This window comes from Mycteria americana, chromosome 3, assembly GCF_035582795.1.
Source record: "Mycteria americana isolate JAX WOST 10 ecotype Jacksonville Zoo and Gardens chromosome 3, USCA_MyAme_1.0, whole genome shotgun sequence".
Classification (NCBI taxonomy): domain Eukaryota; kingdom Metazoa; phylum Chordata; class Aves; order Ciconiiformes; family Ciconiidae; genus Mycteria; species Mycteria americana.
Genome location: NC_134367.1, coordinates 37,903,290 through 37,922,150, shown reverse-complemented (window position 1 = coordinate 37,922,150; position 18,861 = coordinate 37,903,290). Strand labels below are relative to the sequence as shown.

At 39.8% G+C, this 18,861-nt stretch overlaps 1 protein-coding gene across 1 annotated transcript in view; it reads left to right on the top strand.

The window, feature by feature from the left end:
- Window positions 1-6,042, top strand: part of ELOVL4 (ELOVL fatty acid elongase 4) — a 31,842-nt gene extending 25,800 nt beyond the window's left edge. Inside the window, exons 4-6 of the mRNA XM_075497303.1 lie at window positions 2,107-2,278; window positions 4,487-4,614; window positions 5,124-6,042. Of these exons, the coding sequence (XP_075353418.1) occupies window positions 2,107-2,278; window positions 4,487-4,614; window positions 5,124-5,399 (576 nt within the window). The 3' untranslated portion in view covers window positions 5,400-6,042. The remainder of the gene's footprint in view (window positions 1-2,106; window positions 2,279-4,486; window positions 4,615-5,123) is intronic.
- The last annotated feature ends 12,819 nt before the right edge of the window (window positions 6,043-18,861 follow it).

Here is an 18,861-nt window from a genome sequence, read left to right as displayed (position 1 = left end):
TTGTTCCACTGTTTCTTTAACAAAATGCACATCGGCTTTATAAGAGATTTTATGGCAGTTTGCTTGTAACTGACTTATTGATTCTTTAAAAGTTTCATGGAAGGAAGGACCTCCAAAAAGCTTGAGTATTGTAGTGCTTGCTTGTCATTTTATGGGTACAGTCCAAAGTGTTTATTGTTAACTCATGAGATGAAGAGATGCTTATCTTAATTTATTTAAGAGATGCAGCTTTAGCAAAGATCTGTAAAAGATGCTGGACTGTTATGCTAATCCATGGGTGTGAGACAAAGCCTTGATATGAGTGGTATTAAACACCTGACTACCTGTCCCAGAGGCAGAACTGTACTGGATATTGAGCAACATATATATAGATGGTTCTTGCAGCTTGCCTGTGTGTCTGGGAACTCCAAGATCTGTGGGAGTCACTTTTCTGTCATTAAGCCTCTCTCCCAACTTTGACAGTATTAGTATGTTTTTATATAAAATTGACAAAATCTGCCTCCTCTTCCTGAGACCTGAAGTAGGCTAGATCGCGTCCGGAGAGCCAGAAGGGTATTCATTAATGGATACATAGTAGTCTGCAGTTTGGCAACAGCAAGTTGTGCAGTCCCTTTGGGAAATTGCAGAGTCTGCAATGCAGATCTGCGGCACTCTTCTGCTCCTGTGCTGCTTTTTTGCTTCTGCTGTAATCTCTCCTAAAATGTTCACCAGTCCAATTATGGCTGTGACAAGCTTAGTCTGAGGAGAGATGTGTTCCTTCCCTACTAGTTTGGAGAGGTGGAGGAAAACACCGTGCAGGGCTGTAGCATTGCTCTGTACTGCTCGTTCGTCTGATTCCCCTTTCTCTCACTTGCTTAACACTGTGTGTGTATTTAGGAAGGGAAGCTACTGCTGTCTTAACTTTTTCTCTTCTGTCTCCCCTGGGGACTGAGGCAGTGGTGGGGTTATTTCACACCATGTTAAGGTAAGTAAGTCTGATTTGCCATCAGATGAGTCCTGAAAGACCAGGTGAACTTCTTACAAATAGTTGTGTTGTGTCATTGCCTGCTCTCCTTGCTGCTGGTGCCATTTCAAACTCTTTTTTTGTTTGTTTTGGTTTTTTTTTGTTCATTCTTTATGTGAGTCACCATCTGGGATATGTTCTGGTCCCACCCTTGCATAACGAGCTAGATGACTTACAATGCCAGGAACTAGACTTGTTGCTATGCTTTGAGATCTGGAAGGGAGTCCCCACCACCACCGTACCCCCATATCATAGGATTAGCAAATTGCTACGCAGAGCTTCTGGGCTTTACCTGGTACAATATCCTGGTTTCAGCAGGAAGCCATATTCATGTTGCATCTTGAGCAAGATCCACTGTAATGGGTGGATTAGAAAAAGAATTTGGGGTGTGTAGTGTGGCCCTGTTGGGTAGCTGGGTTGTAGCTCTGCAGCTTGTGTTGCTCCTGTGGTCTCATTTCTTCTGTCCCTGAATGGCACAGAGCCACTGGAGGAATGCTGGTTTCCAAAGGCAGGGGTACTGAGCAGGCCAGAAGCAGCTGAGGGGAATATGCCCTAAGGGATGTGAAATCTGTACCGCACCTAGCTTGTAAGAGTGATTTGGTATCTTCCCACCCATATGCCTGCGGTACCGAAAGAATTTTATCTAAGGTTTCAACCTTTGCAGCTTCATTTTATCATAACGTTTCTGCCTCGTTGTTCTGACTGCATCAAAGGGTTGCCTCATTGATACGGGAAGCCCTGTAGTAGTCTTCTCCTGCAAAACTTAGGATAGAGAATGAGGACACAAACTCCCTATGTTTAACTGGTAAACTGTTTAGAGATGACAAAGCTTTTAATTATATTAGCTCTTTTTTACGGTTGTGATTTGTAAGCACAAATCACAGTGGACTTAGAATAATACTTCCATGTCCAGCATAGATGAATGGAGTATGGTTTTTGTTGTTGTTCTCATACTATCAGATGTTTGATGACTTCACCTCAACATTTATCAGGATTTGGAGAAGGAAGAGGTATCCTTCTCTTGCAGCAGGTAGGTGGAGAGAACTTTATTCCATTCAACTTAAAATCACTAAAACTTCTGTGTTGTCTTTTTTTCATTGCAGATAGCTGCTGCTTTATGGTGGTATTATGTCTCTAAAGGAATTGAATATTTGGATACAGTATTCTTCATCCTGAGGAAGAAATTTAACCAAATTAGTTTCCTTCATGTCTATCACCATTTCACCATGTTCACTTTGTGGTGGATTGGTATTAAATGGGTTGCAGGTGGACAAGGTGAGTTCCCTTCTTCCTATACCCTTTTGACTGGACATAAGGAAGAATTATTATTGTTTGGGATCAATGGAAAAAAGTTTTTGTAGACTTAACATTATAATATACAAGAATGTTTAAATAGCACTGAAGCAGTGCAGTAGCTTTAATGTGTACAGTCTTCCTCTGTGGGAAATGTGGGGGAGGAAAAGATAACAGGGAAATAATCTAATGAATTGCAAAACTTGTTGTTTTTGTTTTCCTCATGGGCATCAATTGCAAGCCTGAAGTTCTATCTTCAAAATTTTCCTTGTTCTATATGAAATAGAAAGATGAACATGTCTTGCCTAACTTCAATTTTTGCAGAAACAGAGAACTGCAAAATCTAATTATGGGCCACAGTCTGTGTGCAAATGTAATGAAGTTAATGGAGATATTATTTTGGCATTATATCTGAGTTTGGTGTTTGCTTTCTTTTTTGTAAAGAGGCATGTATAAAATTCTGAAACCTTCCCTTGAAGGTGAGCCAATAAATCTGTCAATTAACTTTTAAAACCTATTCATAATGACACAAGTCTATAATTCATTATTAGCCTTTTTTTTTCCTTGCTTCCTTTCTAAAGCCCCCATCAAAGAATTTTATTCCATTGTACTTGCCACATCCTCCCTTGCTTGCATTGCACCCTTGTTCCTGTTGTTTTGCCTTATCTCTCTCAAATTATAAGCTCTACAGAGTTGAGGGTTCAGGGAAAATACCCTGTTTTGTTTGTAATGTGCTTTGTAGGCTTAAGACACGGAAAATAACATATAGTAAACACCACACCAAACTAAGATTTCGGGGGTTTTTTGTCAAACCACACTAATACTTAATGCATGGGGGTTTTATGCTCTCATCTACTATAGATCTCTTGTACTGAGTGGTCACTTATATTCAAAAGAAGAAATAGTTAAAATGAGTATCTGTGACTATCCTTGAATTTCTCCCAAGTAATCTGCAGGATGCAGGTACTCAACAAGACGTTTAATGATCTTTATTGGCTACTGCACTCATAAAATAAGTTTATTGGAGACTGGATGCTTACTTGTCATCTTAGAAATTCCCTGGATATCTCAAAATGCCCTCTCCCTTGTTGCCTTTTCAGACTTTTCATGCTAAATATCTGCAGTTTTCAATACAACAGTTGCAACTATTTTGAAATTTACTTCAAGTTTTGGTGTTCTTCCACTGCCTCTTAGTTTCGAGCCCCTGCAAAAAGAAAAGCAACAGTTGCTCTTCTGCATTTATGTAGTGCTATTGCATAAAGGTGGATAGATCTATGTTCTTCTGTTTTCTAGTTGATAGCACATCGCTTACATAGACAGATCTATTATAAACTAGACCCTATTATAACCAACTGGGTCTAGACCACATGGGCATCTGAGCTGTTTGATGTCAGCAGCTATTGTCTGTATTGCCCTAATCTTATACACCAGAGCCTTTTTGAGCCTCTCTGGCAGTGTAAGAATACCTTAACAAGATATAATTTGTTTCTGTTAAATGGCTGTTAATCTTGACAGAGCAAAGAGATCTCAATGCAAATGAGAATTGTTGTCTTTGTTTCCATCATGGATCATTCTGGTAAAAGCTATACTATACATTTATATATTTAAGAATGCTGGATGTTTTACCTCATAAATAAGGAAGCTGAAGATGAGCAATTTAGGGAAACTCACTTGGCAATGCCCTTAAACATCTTACAACCACAAGTGAAGTTTTGCTTTGTATGATTTTTTTGGCCTCTTTAGTCAGACTTCCACATGAGTTTCTTGACTTCTTGCTGAGAAGTGAACCTGTGTATTTAAATATAGTTTAAAAGATTTAAGTTGAGAACCTGATACTTTATCCTTTACATTGGATATTACTGCTTTGAATAATCCTTTAGCAAAACAATTGCACTTATACAACAATAACTAATGTGGAATCCATGTGATTTATGTCTGTTCAACAAAAATCTTATGAAAAGCTTTTGCATAAGTAGTTCCATGAAAGATGTGGTATACTATTTGCATGAACAGCTGTTTGTGTCAGCACATGTTGGCAGTCAGGTCTATACTATACTATTGAATATTTCAAAGATGGAAGCGTGGCATGTCCTGTGCTTTATAATTTTTACTATCACATGAAAAATACTAGAAAAGACTTCTTTCTTTTTTCAAAATTACATGACAATCTTCCCTTCTGTTCCTGGACAGCTTTTTTTGGAGCTCAGATGAATGCGTTTATTCATGTCATTATGTACATGTATTATGGATTAGCTGCCTGTGGCCCTAAATTTCAGAAATACCTGTGGTGGAAAAGATACTTGACCATATTGCAACTGGTAAGTAAAATTTCTCCTGTTATCTCAGAAGGTAATGCCTCTGAGTGGATTTGCATTTGCAGAGCTTTGGAACGGATGCTGCTCCTCCCAAAAGTTCTTAGCTGTCTGATACTCACAGCTCAAGTTAGAATACTTCCTGGAGAGGGAAGTATTTATTTCATTTCTCAAAAAAAATGCAGCATAGGTAAGAGTTGTGTGAGTAAAGTCTAATACTATTTTACTGGTTGTTTCAACTGAATTGCAAAAACCTGTTCAAAAGGTAGAGAAAATCCAGATCTCTTAATGTCTTCTCATTTTCCTATTTCTGAAAACTGGTGCCAGGTACTGCAATAAATTTGACATCCCTGGTCAAGCATATGTGCGTGTGCATGATGTGACAGTCAAATACAGCTTTCCTACCACCTCCCAGTTTAGCAGTTTTCATAACTTAATGCATTGGTATACATTGGTGCAGTCAGACCTACAGAATATATCCAGACCTTTTTGATTCTATATTTTCTGTCTTTCAGGTGCAGTTCCATGTGACTATTGGCCACACAGCCTTGTCTATTTATATTGATTGTCCTTTCCCTAAATGGATGCACTGGGGTGTAATTTTCTATGCTGTCACCTTCATTTTGCTGTTTGGTAACTTCTACTATCGGACATATAAGCTGCCCAAGGAACCTGTAAAGAATGGCAAAATAGCAAATGGTGCTGTTGCAAATGGAGTAAGCAAACCAGAAAATAATGCAGTGGTGGAAAATGGAAAAAAGCAGAAAAAGGGAAAAGCAAAAGGAGAGTAACTTGATCCAGGCCTTAACCATTGTTGGCAGTAAGGAACCTCCAGTTTGGTTTATAAAAGGAAGAAAAAAACCACTATCTGTACCAATTAACCTTAGGTTACTGAAGAGCTAGAACACAGATATTTTCATTATTTATGAAGATCGTTTTAAGAACAACACTAAAGTTGAATTTCTATTGTAATTATGTAATTATCATGCATATGATCTCTGTGTAAACTTGTAGACTGCTGGTGCTGGTGAATGTAAGGAAGAATTGCAGTTGATTCCATGTTTAGCAGTCCAAAAGTTAATACTACCATTGATACAGGCAGTTTTGTTGGCACCCACATTTCTTTGGGGGAGGGAGGGGAAGGAAGTAGCGTTTGGATACTTGTGTTTTCTTTCCAGAAAATTATTAAATTTCAAATTATGATATATTATCTAATCAGAATGTGCAACTTTTCTTGTCCTCCTTGGAGAGTATCTTCAGACACATTATGTGCTGTCAGAACAGTGTTTGACTTTTCAGACATTACTTGATTAACCGAGTGTCTGTTACAGTTGTTTTTTATTTTCTTGTGTGGAAATATACCTACCTCTTCATCTGCTGAAAAGAATATTGAGCATTAAATAACTGGTTTCTGAAATATGGAGTCCTCTAATATAAATATCTGTTAACACTAATTCAGGAGAAAATATTATTTCCTGTGGGACTAAAAGGGATTTTGGGGGCTATTTTTTGGTCAAGTCATCAATAACCTTTTTCAATGTAAACTTACATTTTGGAGTGGTACTTTTAGTATGGCTAAGTGAAGAAAACATTTTAAGAATGTATAAATGTATAAATATGAAACAATACATTGTTTGAAGCAAGCAGTAAAAGTAGGCCTGCTGCTTGTTGTCCATGACCTGCATTAAACCTGTGGTGCTGACTGATACTGAAAATGGTGAGATAATATTATGGTGGAGGGAAAACAACAATGTGCAATTCCATTTAGAAATGCTGTGTATGGGTAGCCATGACAAGACAGTCACTTTAGTGGGAGAGAGAATTCGGTTAAAAAGTACTAAATACAGGAAACATAAAATGTTGAAGGTGCTGCTACTGCTTGATACCCATCAATACTCTATTTGTTTAGACACTTGCAGAAAAAGTATTGCTAGTAGTCAGGCCACCATTTTAATGTGAATGTCAGAGATGGGCTTCTGAAACTCTGTTCCCAAAACATTCTCGGCTCTTTTCAGCCTAATTGACAAAGTGATTCTGCTAATCATTTTTTAGTCAAAACTGCTAAAATAAGTAGAAGCCTTTTAGATGGCTTTCCATCTTATGTGATACATTAATGGACTTCTTACTGCTCCTTTTATGAAGAAAATATGGAAAGTTATTCTCCTTCCAAATAATGTGATTACTAAGAGAGACGTTTTGAGCTGCTCGGCATGCAATGAGTATAAGACAGGGCTGGAGTTAGAAACCATATCTGAACTCCCATGTTCCTTGCTCATCACTGCAGGAGCTGCATTGTTGCTGTCTAAATGCATTCTTCCCAGCTCCGGTCAAAAACATATTCATAGTTAGTGACAAACTTGCATCTGGCAAGTGACACCACTGTTACAAGAAGAAAGTACATGGAGCTGTAGGTGCAAAGTGTATGACACGTTTAATAGTTTTTGCATCTCGATTATCCATTTGTCTGTTTATAATGTGCAAATGGGTCACATCTTCTGTGTCTCAGGTTTGTCTCTTGTCTCTGTACTAAAAACTGTCTAAACCCAAAAAACAGGTCCTAGGAAAAAAAGGGTTGGATATAGTCTGTTGTATTCAGAAATAATTCCTAATGCTGGGATTGATTCAGCTGGAAGGTAGTTCATCCATAATCTCCACCACTGTGGATTTTAAGGCAGAATATAGGATTGTGAAAGAATGTCTCTGCTGAACTGTAATGCGTGTGACCATTAAGTTTCCTATCTGCTGTGTCTTGTGATTCTTCCAGCCTTTGTACTGATGCTTTTTGCATTTCCATAACTCTATATATTTATGTAGTGTGGCATGGGGAAGAGGGACAGTGGTCTACCTTTCATTCTTGGACAAATGCCACTACCCTTAACCAGCCAAAATGCTGGCTGACTGGGTAACTTCAGAATGGCTAAAGGAGCAAATAACTACAAAGCAAGCTAGCAGATTTACAGCACATCTGCTACTCCAAGGTAATGGCTGGTGTGAATACACTTACCCTACTGTAAATTCAAGGTAGCTTACCCCACTTTGATTAAAGGGTAGCTTCTTTCTATTTGCCATGGGATGTGGGTGGCTAACTTGTAAATCTGTATCATTCCTTGTATTGTGTTAAATTGGTTGTTTGCTCTGTCTTTTGGTAGGCCAGATCAGATAAACTGATACTCTTAATATGATCTAGCTCTGAAAGAGCATACTAAGAAGTATTCCAGTACAGGTTCAATTATGTCTTTGCTACACTTTGTAAAGTAAGAATTACGTCTTGTATGTTGGCAAATATTTAAATAACTGAAAGTCAGATCTTCTCTCCCTTCATCATGCATCGAAGCTGCTTAAAGTTGATAACAACTTGACCCTTACTGGCAGAACTTGAGTAGAATCCTACCCTTAAACTCTGGAGCACTTGGTAACTTTTAAGAAAAAAGGAAACAACATATCGTGAGAATGCATGCATACATACACATCATGTTGTATGGCCCTGTGGGTAAAACCAGTTTGAGAGATTGGAATTTCATGGGAAAAAAGTCAGTTATTAAATTGCTGGAACACTGCTGGTTTGAGTCCATCTTCTGCAGTATGGCTTTCCTAGGTCTATTTATGATATATTTGATTGTTCATGTGACTTGAGTCCCATTATGATCTTGAATATAATGGCCTTATTAAATGTGCATTTTTGTAGGTGTGGTATTGAGTGCAATACTTCTGTTTCTGACTATGCAGCCAGACTCACAGAATACAGGGCTGAACTTGTACAGCTTTTTCTTTTCCAAAATTTGAGGCAATGATGCACGTGTGAGATACTGCCAGATTCATTAAAGTCGTCATTGAGTCCAAGGCACCTCAGAATTTTGCCATGAAAGTAATAGATTATATATATAAATGTGTGTGTTTGCTATACACAGAACCAAAATTTAAATTATGAAATCTACTTTGCATGGTATTTTTTAATTTTTTTTTTTCTGAATGCTTCCAATTTATTTAAAAGTGAAAAACATAGCATTTGGAACTCTTCTTTTTTGCCAATGAAAGATCCCTTTTTGCTAACAGTTCTGAAGCTCTTGGACCAGAGTCTCATAATTATTTGATGCCATATAAGTGATAGCATTTCATTTAGCCTCATCTCTAGCAGTGACAGTTGTTGGATTGTTTTAGCACTTTGTTAGTGTAAAATAAATACAAATTATCTATATATGTGTGTGTATATATATATGTGTGCACATACATTGTGTATGTATGTGTGTGTATATATATATATGGGTTCTTAGCAGGTTCTTTCAATATGTGAAGTAAATTCTATTTCTTTAATGTGAATTTGGCAGGAGCTAATAGAAGAGTTCCTACAGCTCACGCAGTAAAATGATGCAGTTTTCATTGATCCATAGATCCAGTATGAGTCTTGCAGACATAAATAGTATTTGTCAGTCATTTTAGACGTAGGATGGCAGACAAGCCAGAGCCATTTCTCCCAGTGTAATAAATATTTTGTGGCATCTGTTGTAGATTCTGAGAGGAGGGGCTTCAACTCAGAGGAGCTAAGGAATTATGCTGTTTTATAGTAGGGATCATTTTAGGAAACAGTATGAGTAATTTGCTCCAGGTAAGTCTTTGAAGTCATTGCAATCAAATTCTCTTTTTAACAGAACACTTTTTCAATAAATAAATAAATGTTTCTCTGTAGGTTCAGAAGCATGACCTATTTGATTATATGACCATTAACTACTTCCAGCTCCAGATCAGGAGGAAAAGATGAAGGCAAAATAAAAATGCTGCACGGTTTTTTTCAGGTTAACCTTAGGGCACGTTTCTTCAGCATAAGCGTGTGACCTCCATGTGCTGGGGAGGCAGGTAAGAAAGGAGTAAATAGCTATTGTGCTGAAAGGTCTCACTCCTGAAATAGCTTATAAGCACCCTTGCTATCTCTTAAACTTCAGTAGAATTGTTCATGGTGCATAAAGTTAAACCTTGCATGAAGTTAGTGTGGTGTGAGAGTCATAATGTTTAAACAGAAATTTAAAATTAGATCTGTTTCAGTTGAAATTGAAGAGAATGGGGAGCTTATTAAGTATCTGGATAGTGTATTCATCTTGGCTAGAAGCACAGACTAAGCCAATTTGGCACCTAGAGCAAGTCACCCATATGACATCTTATTGCCTTGCAATCTGATGAGTCGGCCCCTTTGCTAACGTAAGCAGTCGGAGCTCTGTGGAAATCGGTGAGGTGGTTCCCATTTACCTCAGCAGAGTACGTTTAACCCTAAAGAACAGAGAAAATACTTGCTTTCTGCCAATATCCCAGGAGGATGAGGGAAATGTATGGTTCGGGATGCTGCTTTTGCGTAAGATGTTTCATGCTTTTGTAAACAATAAAAATAAAAATTACTTTTTTCATGCTGTTTGAGTTTGGTTTTATGCATTTCATAGAATGTTCTTCTGTGTCCCACCTTGCTTTGAGATGCTTGCTAATTTTAGTGTTGCGCAAGTTGTGTTGATGTAATCTGTTATGTAGCCCAGAAGTTTGAGAGATACACTTTTGTGGCACATCCTCCCATTTTAAGGTTTAGGGGACATTCTGGTTTTGGATATTGGCCCAAAATGGTAGTCTAGTGGCTTTGAAGTCACCCTTGCGGAACTGACTGAAAATAGGATGTCCACTTAAACAAAAAGCAAGTCTCCTGGAATATATTCTGGCTGTGCAGCACATGTATTGGCATCACATTTGGTGCAAACGTCATCTTAAGGTTGGGATAAACTGAAAGTGTCGGATGGAGTTGGCCTTTGCTACTACCCTAGTATGGCTTGTGCCTTGGGTATGCAGGAGAGGGAGGGAAGGATCAGCAAAGTGAAAAAATGGATGTAATGCCTGAATATAATGGTTCTAGCTAAGAAACCTTCTCAATCGATCTTCTAGTTTGAGAAGGTGGTGGTAAAAGAATCTGCATGCTATACTCAAGGCTCCAGATTGTCCCATCTTGGAAGTATTAACAATTAGGAATACAATTAGCCACGTGGCTTAGCTTTTGCTGGACACCGCATTGTGTTAATGTGATGTGTCTCATCCGGGAGAATCTGGAGCACTCTCAGCAGTAGGTGTAATTCACAATTACATGTTGCTGTGTATGATAAGTTCCTTATAGCTAGTCCACCAAGTACGATCTCTGTAATCAACCTTATAAATACTGAGTTGCACCCATGTTGCACTCCTAGCACCTAAGTGCAAATAGCTACTCCAGATGTCAGGCAGCAGAGAATCAGGTTTGCCATCATAGCAAAATATGGTCTGGTCAATTATCTCTTGCATAATTCACAGCTGTTGCTTCAATTCATTGCTTACATCCTCCCTGAAATCAGGAAATACACAAAGTGTTCAGAGCAGGATTTGTCCCTTCGATGATTAACATATGCTGGTGGTAGGCACTCTGTCCAGGCATCTTTTCCATAATACTTATTCCCCTCCAGTAATTAAAAACAAGCACGCGTGATCAAGTTAGATTCATCAGATGATTGGATAGAATAGACTGGATCCTTTGTTTTTCATGTTTGGTTTTCTTTATTGTATCACTTGCTTCTTAATGTCCAGGAAATTGGGATGGGGGGAAAAGTTTTATTACCTGTTTGCTTGCTCAGCTCAAAGCACTGGAGTTACTACAAGAGATTGGGTGAACGCACGCTGTAGTCTTACACACAAATGAAGCATGTACTCAAAGACAGTTTTGAAGGCAGTACTTGCTATGGACTAGTGCCTTTCAGTGTCTTTTTATGCTTGAGACTTCTAGGTAGCCTAATGAATGTGCACACACTTTTCTGTTGGGTGCCTGATGAGTCAGTGACATCGCATTTGACGTAATTATAAAGATGCTTATTGATGGGCAAGGTTATGTCTCTTTTGATCATCGTGCTGCCAGTTGTCCAGGGCCTGATTAGTGCACGCTGCTCTGATAGTATTAAAGCAGTGCCAGTAGTTTCTGCCAGAGCACCATACAGCCAGTACAGCTTTGAGGAGAAAAAGCTATTTGCATTTTGATTCAATATGTGGGAATTGATATGAGCTCATATGGCATCACTGGTATCTGTCAAATCAGTATCGGGTAGGTTTTAGTCTGCTAAATGAGAAGAAATCTTTGATTCTTGAAACGATTCAAATATCTTTAGATTGAGAACTGTTATTCTTGCAGTGGTATCGTCTTAATTTGTTTCATGAGAAGAGCAGCTTTATGCTGGTATCTTTTGGAGTGTGTTTATGAGAGAAAATTAGAGAAATACAAGAAATAACTTGGGCCAAAAGCTAAGATAACATGGAGTAGTTGCTCCTCTAGTTTTTGCCCTTGCCTCTGGATGTTGCAGGAGTTCAATGACTACTCTATAACCGTTACTGCTGTGTATTTATTATTTATAGATGCTGTAACAGTATACAAGTAGCATACTTGTGCGTAAGTACATTCTGAAGTACATAAAAATTGCTTTGTCTTAAATTATAATAAAGAGAACTATTTATCTAACCACAAATGCTTGTAGGAAGTAATGACAAACATCGTAGTCCTGCATTGGCAGAACTCGCAAATAATTTATATTTACACTGTATTTTCTGTTTAATAATCTTTTTCAAAGCTTCTGAGGAGCTTCTTGCAATAACACAAAGCTCTGTGAAGATGAAAATTGCTATATAACTGCTAAAAACCCATTTTGCAGAGCTCCTATTGTTGCTTTGTTTCTTTTTTGTAAATGTGTCTTCAGGTCAGGTGCTTGCTTACTAAATTATTCCAGAGTGGGATGTACTTCATAGAAAGATCTTGTAGTAATTGCAAGTGAGTAAAATGTTGAAATGGACTCTGGGGTGTTGCACAGTCAAGGGTTTCAAGTCCGTGGTGTCACTTGGTACCCTGGCTTCTCCTCAAATGCTGCTCTTGGGCACAGGGAAGGGCAGTCTGGGTCCATCTAGCCCATTATGAATTTTCTTTACTGGACAGCAGATTCTCACCTGGGATTTGGTGTCTGACCTGGTTTCCACACATTTGGCAGAAGGGGCAGGGGAAGTCCTTGGGCCAAAGAGGAAATTTTTTTGTCGTTCTGCCTACTCTCAAATCACCAAACTTGACAGGGGGTGTTTGAACACTTTCCACTGACAGCTTGAAGTACAGAGTTTGAAAACAATGTGGCTCTGGATTCAGTATTTGTAGAGAACCTAGCATGCTTTGCAGTTCTTCTTAGTTGCTTGGCATAAACCAAATGTGCTGGAAATACTGCAGTTAAATAGAAAAAAAAAAAAAAAAAAAAAGAAAAAACACCAAACTTAGGATTTCTTCAGAAAGTGAGGCTTTATATAGTAGCTAGTTTTTTACTGAAAACTTTCCCTTTTATCCCCTTTGCTGTCTTTAACCACTGTGCATGCCTTTCTGCTCTTCTGCTCTGCTGGGGTGGCTCCTTGGACAAAGATTGCTATGTCTGTTCAGGAAATAATTTACTGCTGGGATTTGTCATGGGGGCATTTGAAGTGACTTCTCTTACAGTCTGAAATACCTAATAGCCGCCGCACAGTCTGAGCAGGTTGACTAGTGACAATACTTTGTGTATAATGGTCTCAAAGCGTCACTACAAAACTGGGTGTTCTGGATACAATAAGGTAGAAAAAGGATCAACTTTTATTAAATTTTTGTCTTCCTGCTTAACAAATACGGGGCTACAAGAACAAACTCCAGTTTTGTATTCTGTGATATGAAGGCGTATTGTACACTCATAACCAGAGCTTCTGGCTGCGAGAGACAGTTTACTGCGCTATAAAATCACTTTGTTAGAGATTTTATATTGAGCAATTCTCTTCTGTGATCCGAGTTTAATAAAAAATGGATTTTTATATAAATCTGACTTTTGTTTTTTATTTCAAAGTCATGTAACTGGTACAAATATTTTCTTGCACAGGTAAAAATTCTCATCCTGACACTTTGATGCTTTTTGGTGTTCTCTAGGTGAAGTTTCACTTATTTCAGTGAGAATTTTCACTAGCTAAGGACGCTCCATGATGCTAGCAGAATTTATAAGCTTACTTACCATCTAGACCTCACATTGCACGCTAAGATATTCAGAGAATAATAGAAAAATGAGTAAAAAAAATTTTATTTTTCTATTTAGATTTTTTTTTTAAAGACTTTACAATGAAGGTATAATTACTTTTGTAAAGCATTGGGAGAAGTGGCAGTGTATTTTGAACTTAAGCAGTGTTGCCTGTGGCAGATTCCTTACTAAGAAAAAACCTGCTTTGTGCTGTAGACAAGTGCATGGGAAGACTTTTTTTTTTTCCCCTTGCTTTCTGACACTTTATCAAATATGCTTTTGATAAGGGTTCAGATATGAGACTGTATGTGCAACACTTGTAGCTCAAACTCTCTTGAATGCCTCTGGTGGCACCAGCACTACAGAACACACCTGTAGTACTGTGATGATAAGCAGTTGGCCTAAGTTGTCTGTCTCACAGGTCTATCAATCTCTTGGATCTAGAAGGTCTCATCTAGATCCTGTTGAAAGCTACAGACGTACTGATTCACTGTAATCCTTGCACTGTTAGGAACTGAACCATTAGGACGACAATTTGAATTCTGAATTAAGCAAGCCTGTATAATTTTTTTTTTCTACTTAGACTCACATGTTACGGTGCAAAAGTATGGTTCAGATGATTTTTTTTAGCACCTGTCTGAGGCAATTTCTCATCCTTTCAACACCTTGAGTCTTTGACTTTTTGAGTGTCTGGTCCTGCCACCGGCTACCAGGGAGGAGCACTGGGCTCTCAGTGGTTCATCGCAGGTATTAGAAGGTGGCTGCTCAGCAACTCCAGTAGGTGATGCATTAAATAGAAGGAATTCATTTACTTGTCTGTAATGTGTTTTCTCTGGAATTTTAATGACTGACTGGGGCCTATGTAGGTATTTTAATCTGACCAAAATATTCTTGGTATTTTCTTCACGTCACATCTTGATGCATGTTTTTTGTGGGGGGGTACGTGCTGGGTTACAAACACGCACAAAGCATTAGCGGTTCGCTTGCTTTTGAATTGCAAGGATGCTGAAAATAACACGTTGTTTTAGCCATACAAGTGATTTTGGGGCCTGTTCTCAATTTAAATTTTGGTGTAGCAATTTTGGCAGCATAACGTCTTGAGGCATTGTGGCTCTTTTTTGGTTTGTTAGAACAGGCACAATGCTGTACAGTACCTCCTTCACTGAGCAAAACTCCCTTTGTAAGCATAATGCTAGACACCAAGATTTAGCTATCAACATTGTTATGACATGGTGAGCAGTGTATTCTGGATCTGAATTACAAATTTTTAAAAATTCCATAATCTGCCAGAAAGTAGGTATAGTCAACAGCTTTTTCCAGCACTGTGGCTAGGCCAGGATATAGAGATATGTGCCATTATTAGCTGCAAAGGTTATGTTTAGGAACCAGGAATTCAGAAAAAAACACTGCTTTTGTGTTTCCTAAATCCTTGATTTAAATAAATAAATACATTTTAAAAGTCATTACATTCAACACGACTTTGTCATCTCTTTCCTCAGCATTGAGGAATAAGGTAAAGAAGAAAAATCCCTGAAGCATGCTCACTGAGGTTATTGCTTACTGTTCTTTTTGTGCCCTCTGCTATTTTAGTAGCAGAAGCAACCAAATTAAGAAATGTCCTCGTTACTTCTTACTAATGCTATTTATTTTAAGAAAATCAGTATCTCAGGTTTTAAAGCCCCAGCTGGAACCTGTTTCTCTTTGTTGCTTAGATAAAAGAGCCTTTATGGTGGTGAAGAATGCTTTAGAAAAGAGATTAATGATACACTCAATCAGAGATGAGGGGTGGGCTAATTGTATTTCTTGATTTCTTTTTTCAGCTGTTATAATGCAGTCTGAACTGCTTGAACCAGTTCCTGAAGCTGGAAATTCTGGAGCAGAAGCAGTATTTTGTGTTAGCAAGGAGGAATCCATACAATCCCAGTGAGATTGCCCTGGCATCCCATGGCAGGTGAAAGAATTAGAAATCATAGGAATATTTGGCCCTGATCCCCTTTTAAAATTAGAACATTCTCATCACTGGTCATTCCTGTTCCTTGGGACCGGTTTAGCTTTAGAGACTTACTGCATTGACTGAACAGCGATTTAAATACGTAAAGAAATAAAAATAGCCGGTGCTGAATTTCTGCTGTATGCGACTTAGTGGGGAAGGGGAAAATTCCCGTAGCTGGAGACTGCATCCACTTGCAGAACTCTTCCTAGGTGGCACTTGGATTCAGCAGGTTTCACACAACCTGCGAGCTGTGAGCAGATTGCACTGCATAGGGACGGGTGAGTGGTGGTGAAGGCGCAGCCGGCTCGATGATGCGTTTCACTACAGTGTTTCCTTAGGAAAACTTGGAGCCTTTCCCAGCTGCTGATGTTTTCTAAGGAATGTTCTGGCGTCGGTAGGTAGGGTGTTTCTGCAGCTCCACCTCCTTGGCTTTAAAAATTTAACTGATGGGTAATCTTAAAGTGGCTTTTCTAGTGTCCACCTACCACCAAAAGCAAATGCTTTCAGCTGCTCTTTCAGGAGCTTCTCAACATCAGTAAAAGGCCCCTTTCAGGTGTTTAGCTTTGAGGGGTTCTTTACCTTAACGGGGAAAGAAAACCAAAAGAGAAGACCTATAGTTTACCTGGAATGGCTACCATGCTGTTTAACTGCAGAAGGTTTGTGTGTTTTCCAGTGGCTACAGGCAAGGATGAGAGAGAACTGAACAAGTTTTGAGCAGGCACCCTTTCTGCACTGTAGTGTCATGCCTTAACAATAGCGTTATCCCTCCTGGCAGCGCTATAAAGTAAGGAGATTATTTATTCAACAATAAAAAGTGGGGTAGGTAATTTGGGTTGGTGCTAGCTCTTTGTTAATATTTTTTCCAATTAAAAAAAAAAAGATGTTCACAAAGTGGTTGGAATACTTGGTAAACAACCAGAAACAAGACTTGCAAGAACACGGGCAGTGATGACTCTCACCTTTGATCCTGTTCCTTCTGCAGCCATGGCAGGCTAACACAAGGCTGCTGCTGCCTCTGCAAGCTCTGTATGGGACTCGTTGCACTGGGGGACTGGAAACGAGGTCCCCCGGCCACGGCTGCCTCCCTGGGCACGGCCGTACAGAGAACTGGCAAAGCTTTTGCTCTCCTGCCCGTCCCCAGAGCAGCCTGAATCTTCTCATGCATTTTGTACCGTCACAACTGTTGCAGTTTCTGGTCACAACGCTGTTTGTACCGTCACAACTGTTGCAGTTTCTGGTCACAACGCCGTTTGTACCGTCACAACTGCTGCAGTTTCTGGTCTGGGATAAGAGACCAAATTAGTTTGCGCAGCATTAAATAGGAATTTCACTGAATGCTGAAAGCAAATGCCAAATCTCACTAGCTTGTTCATTAATAGTAAAATCTTTTTAATTTGGGATGTAGTTAGCTTACATCATAAAAGTTTTCTAGATAAGCCTCTTCTAACAAACAGCTGAAAAGCAGTCATATGGAAATATTCATGATCGCATGAAACAAAACTAAAACGATTTTGCTCAAAAAGCTTCTAACACAACTGCAGTTGTTAACCATAAAATCAGAAAGTGTTTACTTTTGCTGTGTGTGTCTGGATATACACACCCAGACAGCCCCATTATTGAAATTATGATGTTGCGCTTTTCACTTCTGTCAATCCTTCTGTTTCCAAGGCGCATGTATCGTCTCTTATGTTGAGTCTATACAGGCTATTTTCTGTACTTCTTATGTTAAAATGAAACTAATCTGCTGTTGCTGTGTTTTTCTGCAACTCTTGCAAAGTGAATTGTACAAACCCCCACCATCTTCCTGGTGTTACCAAGGAGCGGTCCCTGGTACATCACTTCAGCTGTTTGTATGCAAGCCCTAAAGCCTTTGTCAGCCGCAGAAGGACAGCTCTTCCTTAGCTTTGACGATCTCTGAGCCACAAGAGGGAGATTTTTTTATAATGCCACAGAACTGCTTTGTCTTGCGACTCCAGAGCTCATAAAGCACGGTGCTGGCGATCAGCTGGTTTTACTGTGGGCTTTACACGTGTATTTTACCACCCCCTAATGAAGACTAAAGATGTGACTGTACCACAGCTGGCAATGAAAAATGCTACAAATAGAAATCAGCCCAATGTTTGAAAAGCCGGCAACAGCTTGGGGACGAGGCTGGTGGCTTCCCCCGAAAGGCTCATCCCCTCAGTGGGGTCCGACCCCTTCCCCTCATCCGGAGGGCGGGCGTCCCCACGGGGGTGGCAGTCACCTCTCCGCTCCACCCGTTCTGTTTGTTTCCCGGTTCCCAGCCTAACCCTCTGCTCATGCCCGTCTCTTATGGAAAGGATCGACCAATCTGGCTCCCGCCGCAGAAGCGCTGGGTAAGGCAGGAAAACCTGCCAAAGCATCGCCAAGCAACGAGGAAACACGAGCAGGTTTGGTCTTGGTGTCGCCCCGGCTGCTGCCGCAGAGCGCTGGCTGTGCGAGGCAGGTCTGCCTTATCTCCCCTGCCATCCTTCCCATCAGCTAATTTTGCTTGGCTTTACCGGTGACTCAGTCTATTAAATGGGCGTCATATTTTATTACAAACCTGAGCTGATTAATTACATGCTGTTAGGCAAAAAAATGCAGGGCAGCTGTAGGGGGGGGTGGTGGTGATGCAATGGAGGTGCAAACAGAAAAGTTGTCACTTCTGGAAAGGGAGGAAAAAAAGGATTAAGGAGCTGAACGTAACCAGAAGAGCCGCTTTCCTGAGTGGATCAGTCACCGGAGGCGTTGGGAAAGCGTCGCTGAGCGCAGTGCCCACCCACCTTGCCAACCCCCTATGGCTTCCCTTGCAGGGCTGGAGAGATGCAGAGCTCCTTGTTCCTCTTAAAAAGCAGTCATTGCCATCTGTGCTAATTTAAAAAAAAAAAGTAATGCTTTTTAGGAAAGATTTTGAAGGTTCTTTGAAATGGTGAGCAGCTGGGCTAGCACAGGGGGATCCAGCACAACAAAGAGGAAGGTATGGAAGCACGATGCTCCTGCAGCCCCCAGCGTTCCTCCACCCAGCCATAAAGCAGGGGGAGGAGGTGCCCACACATCCCGGCTTTCCATTTGGATCAGCGTCGTAACTGTGCAGCCTGACTGCACATCAGCATTATAACTTTGTAGCCTAATCAGAAAAGGGCAAGGCACCCCTTGCTGGGGAGAGCCGGAGAGTTCCCAGCGGCTCGGTGTCCCAGCTCTCACCCG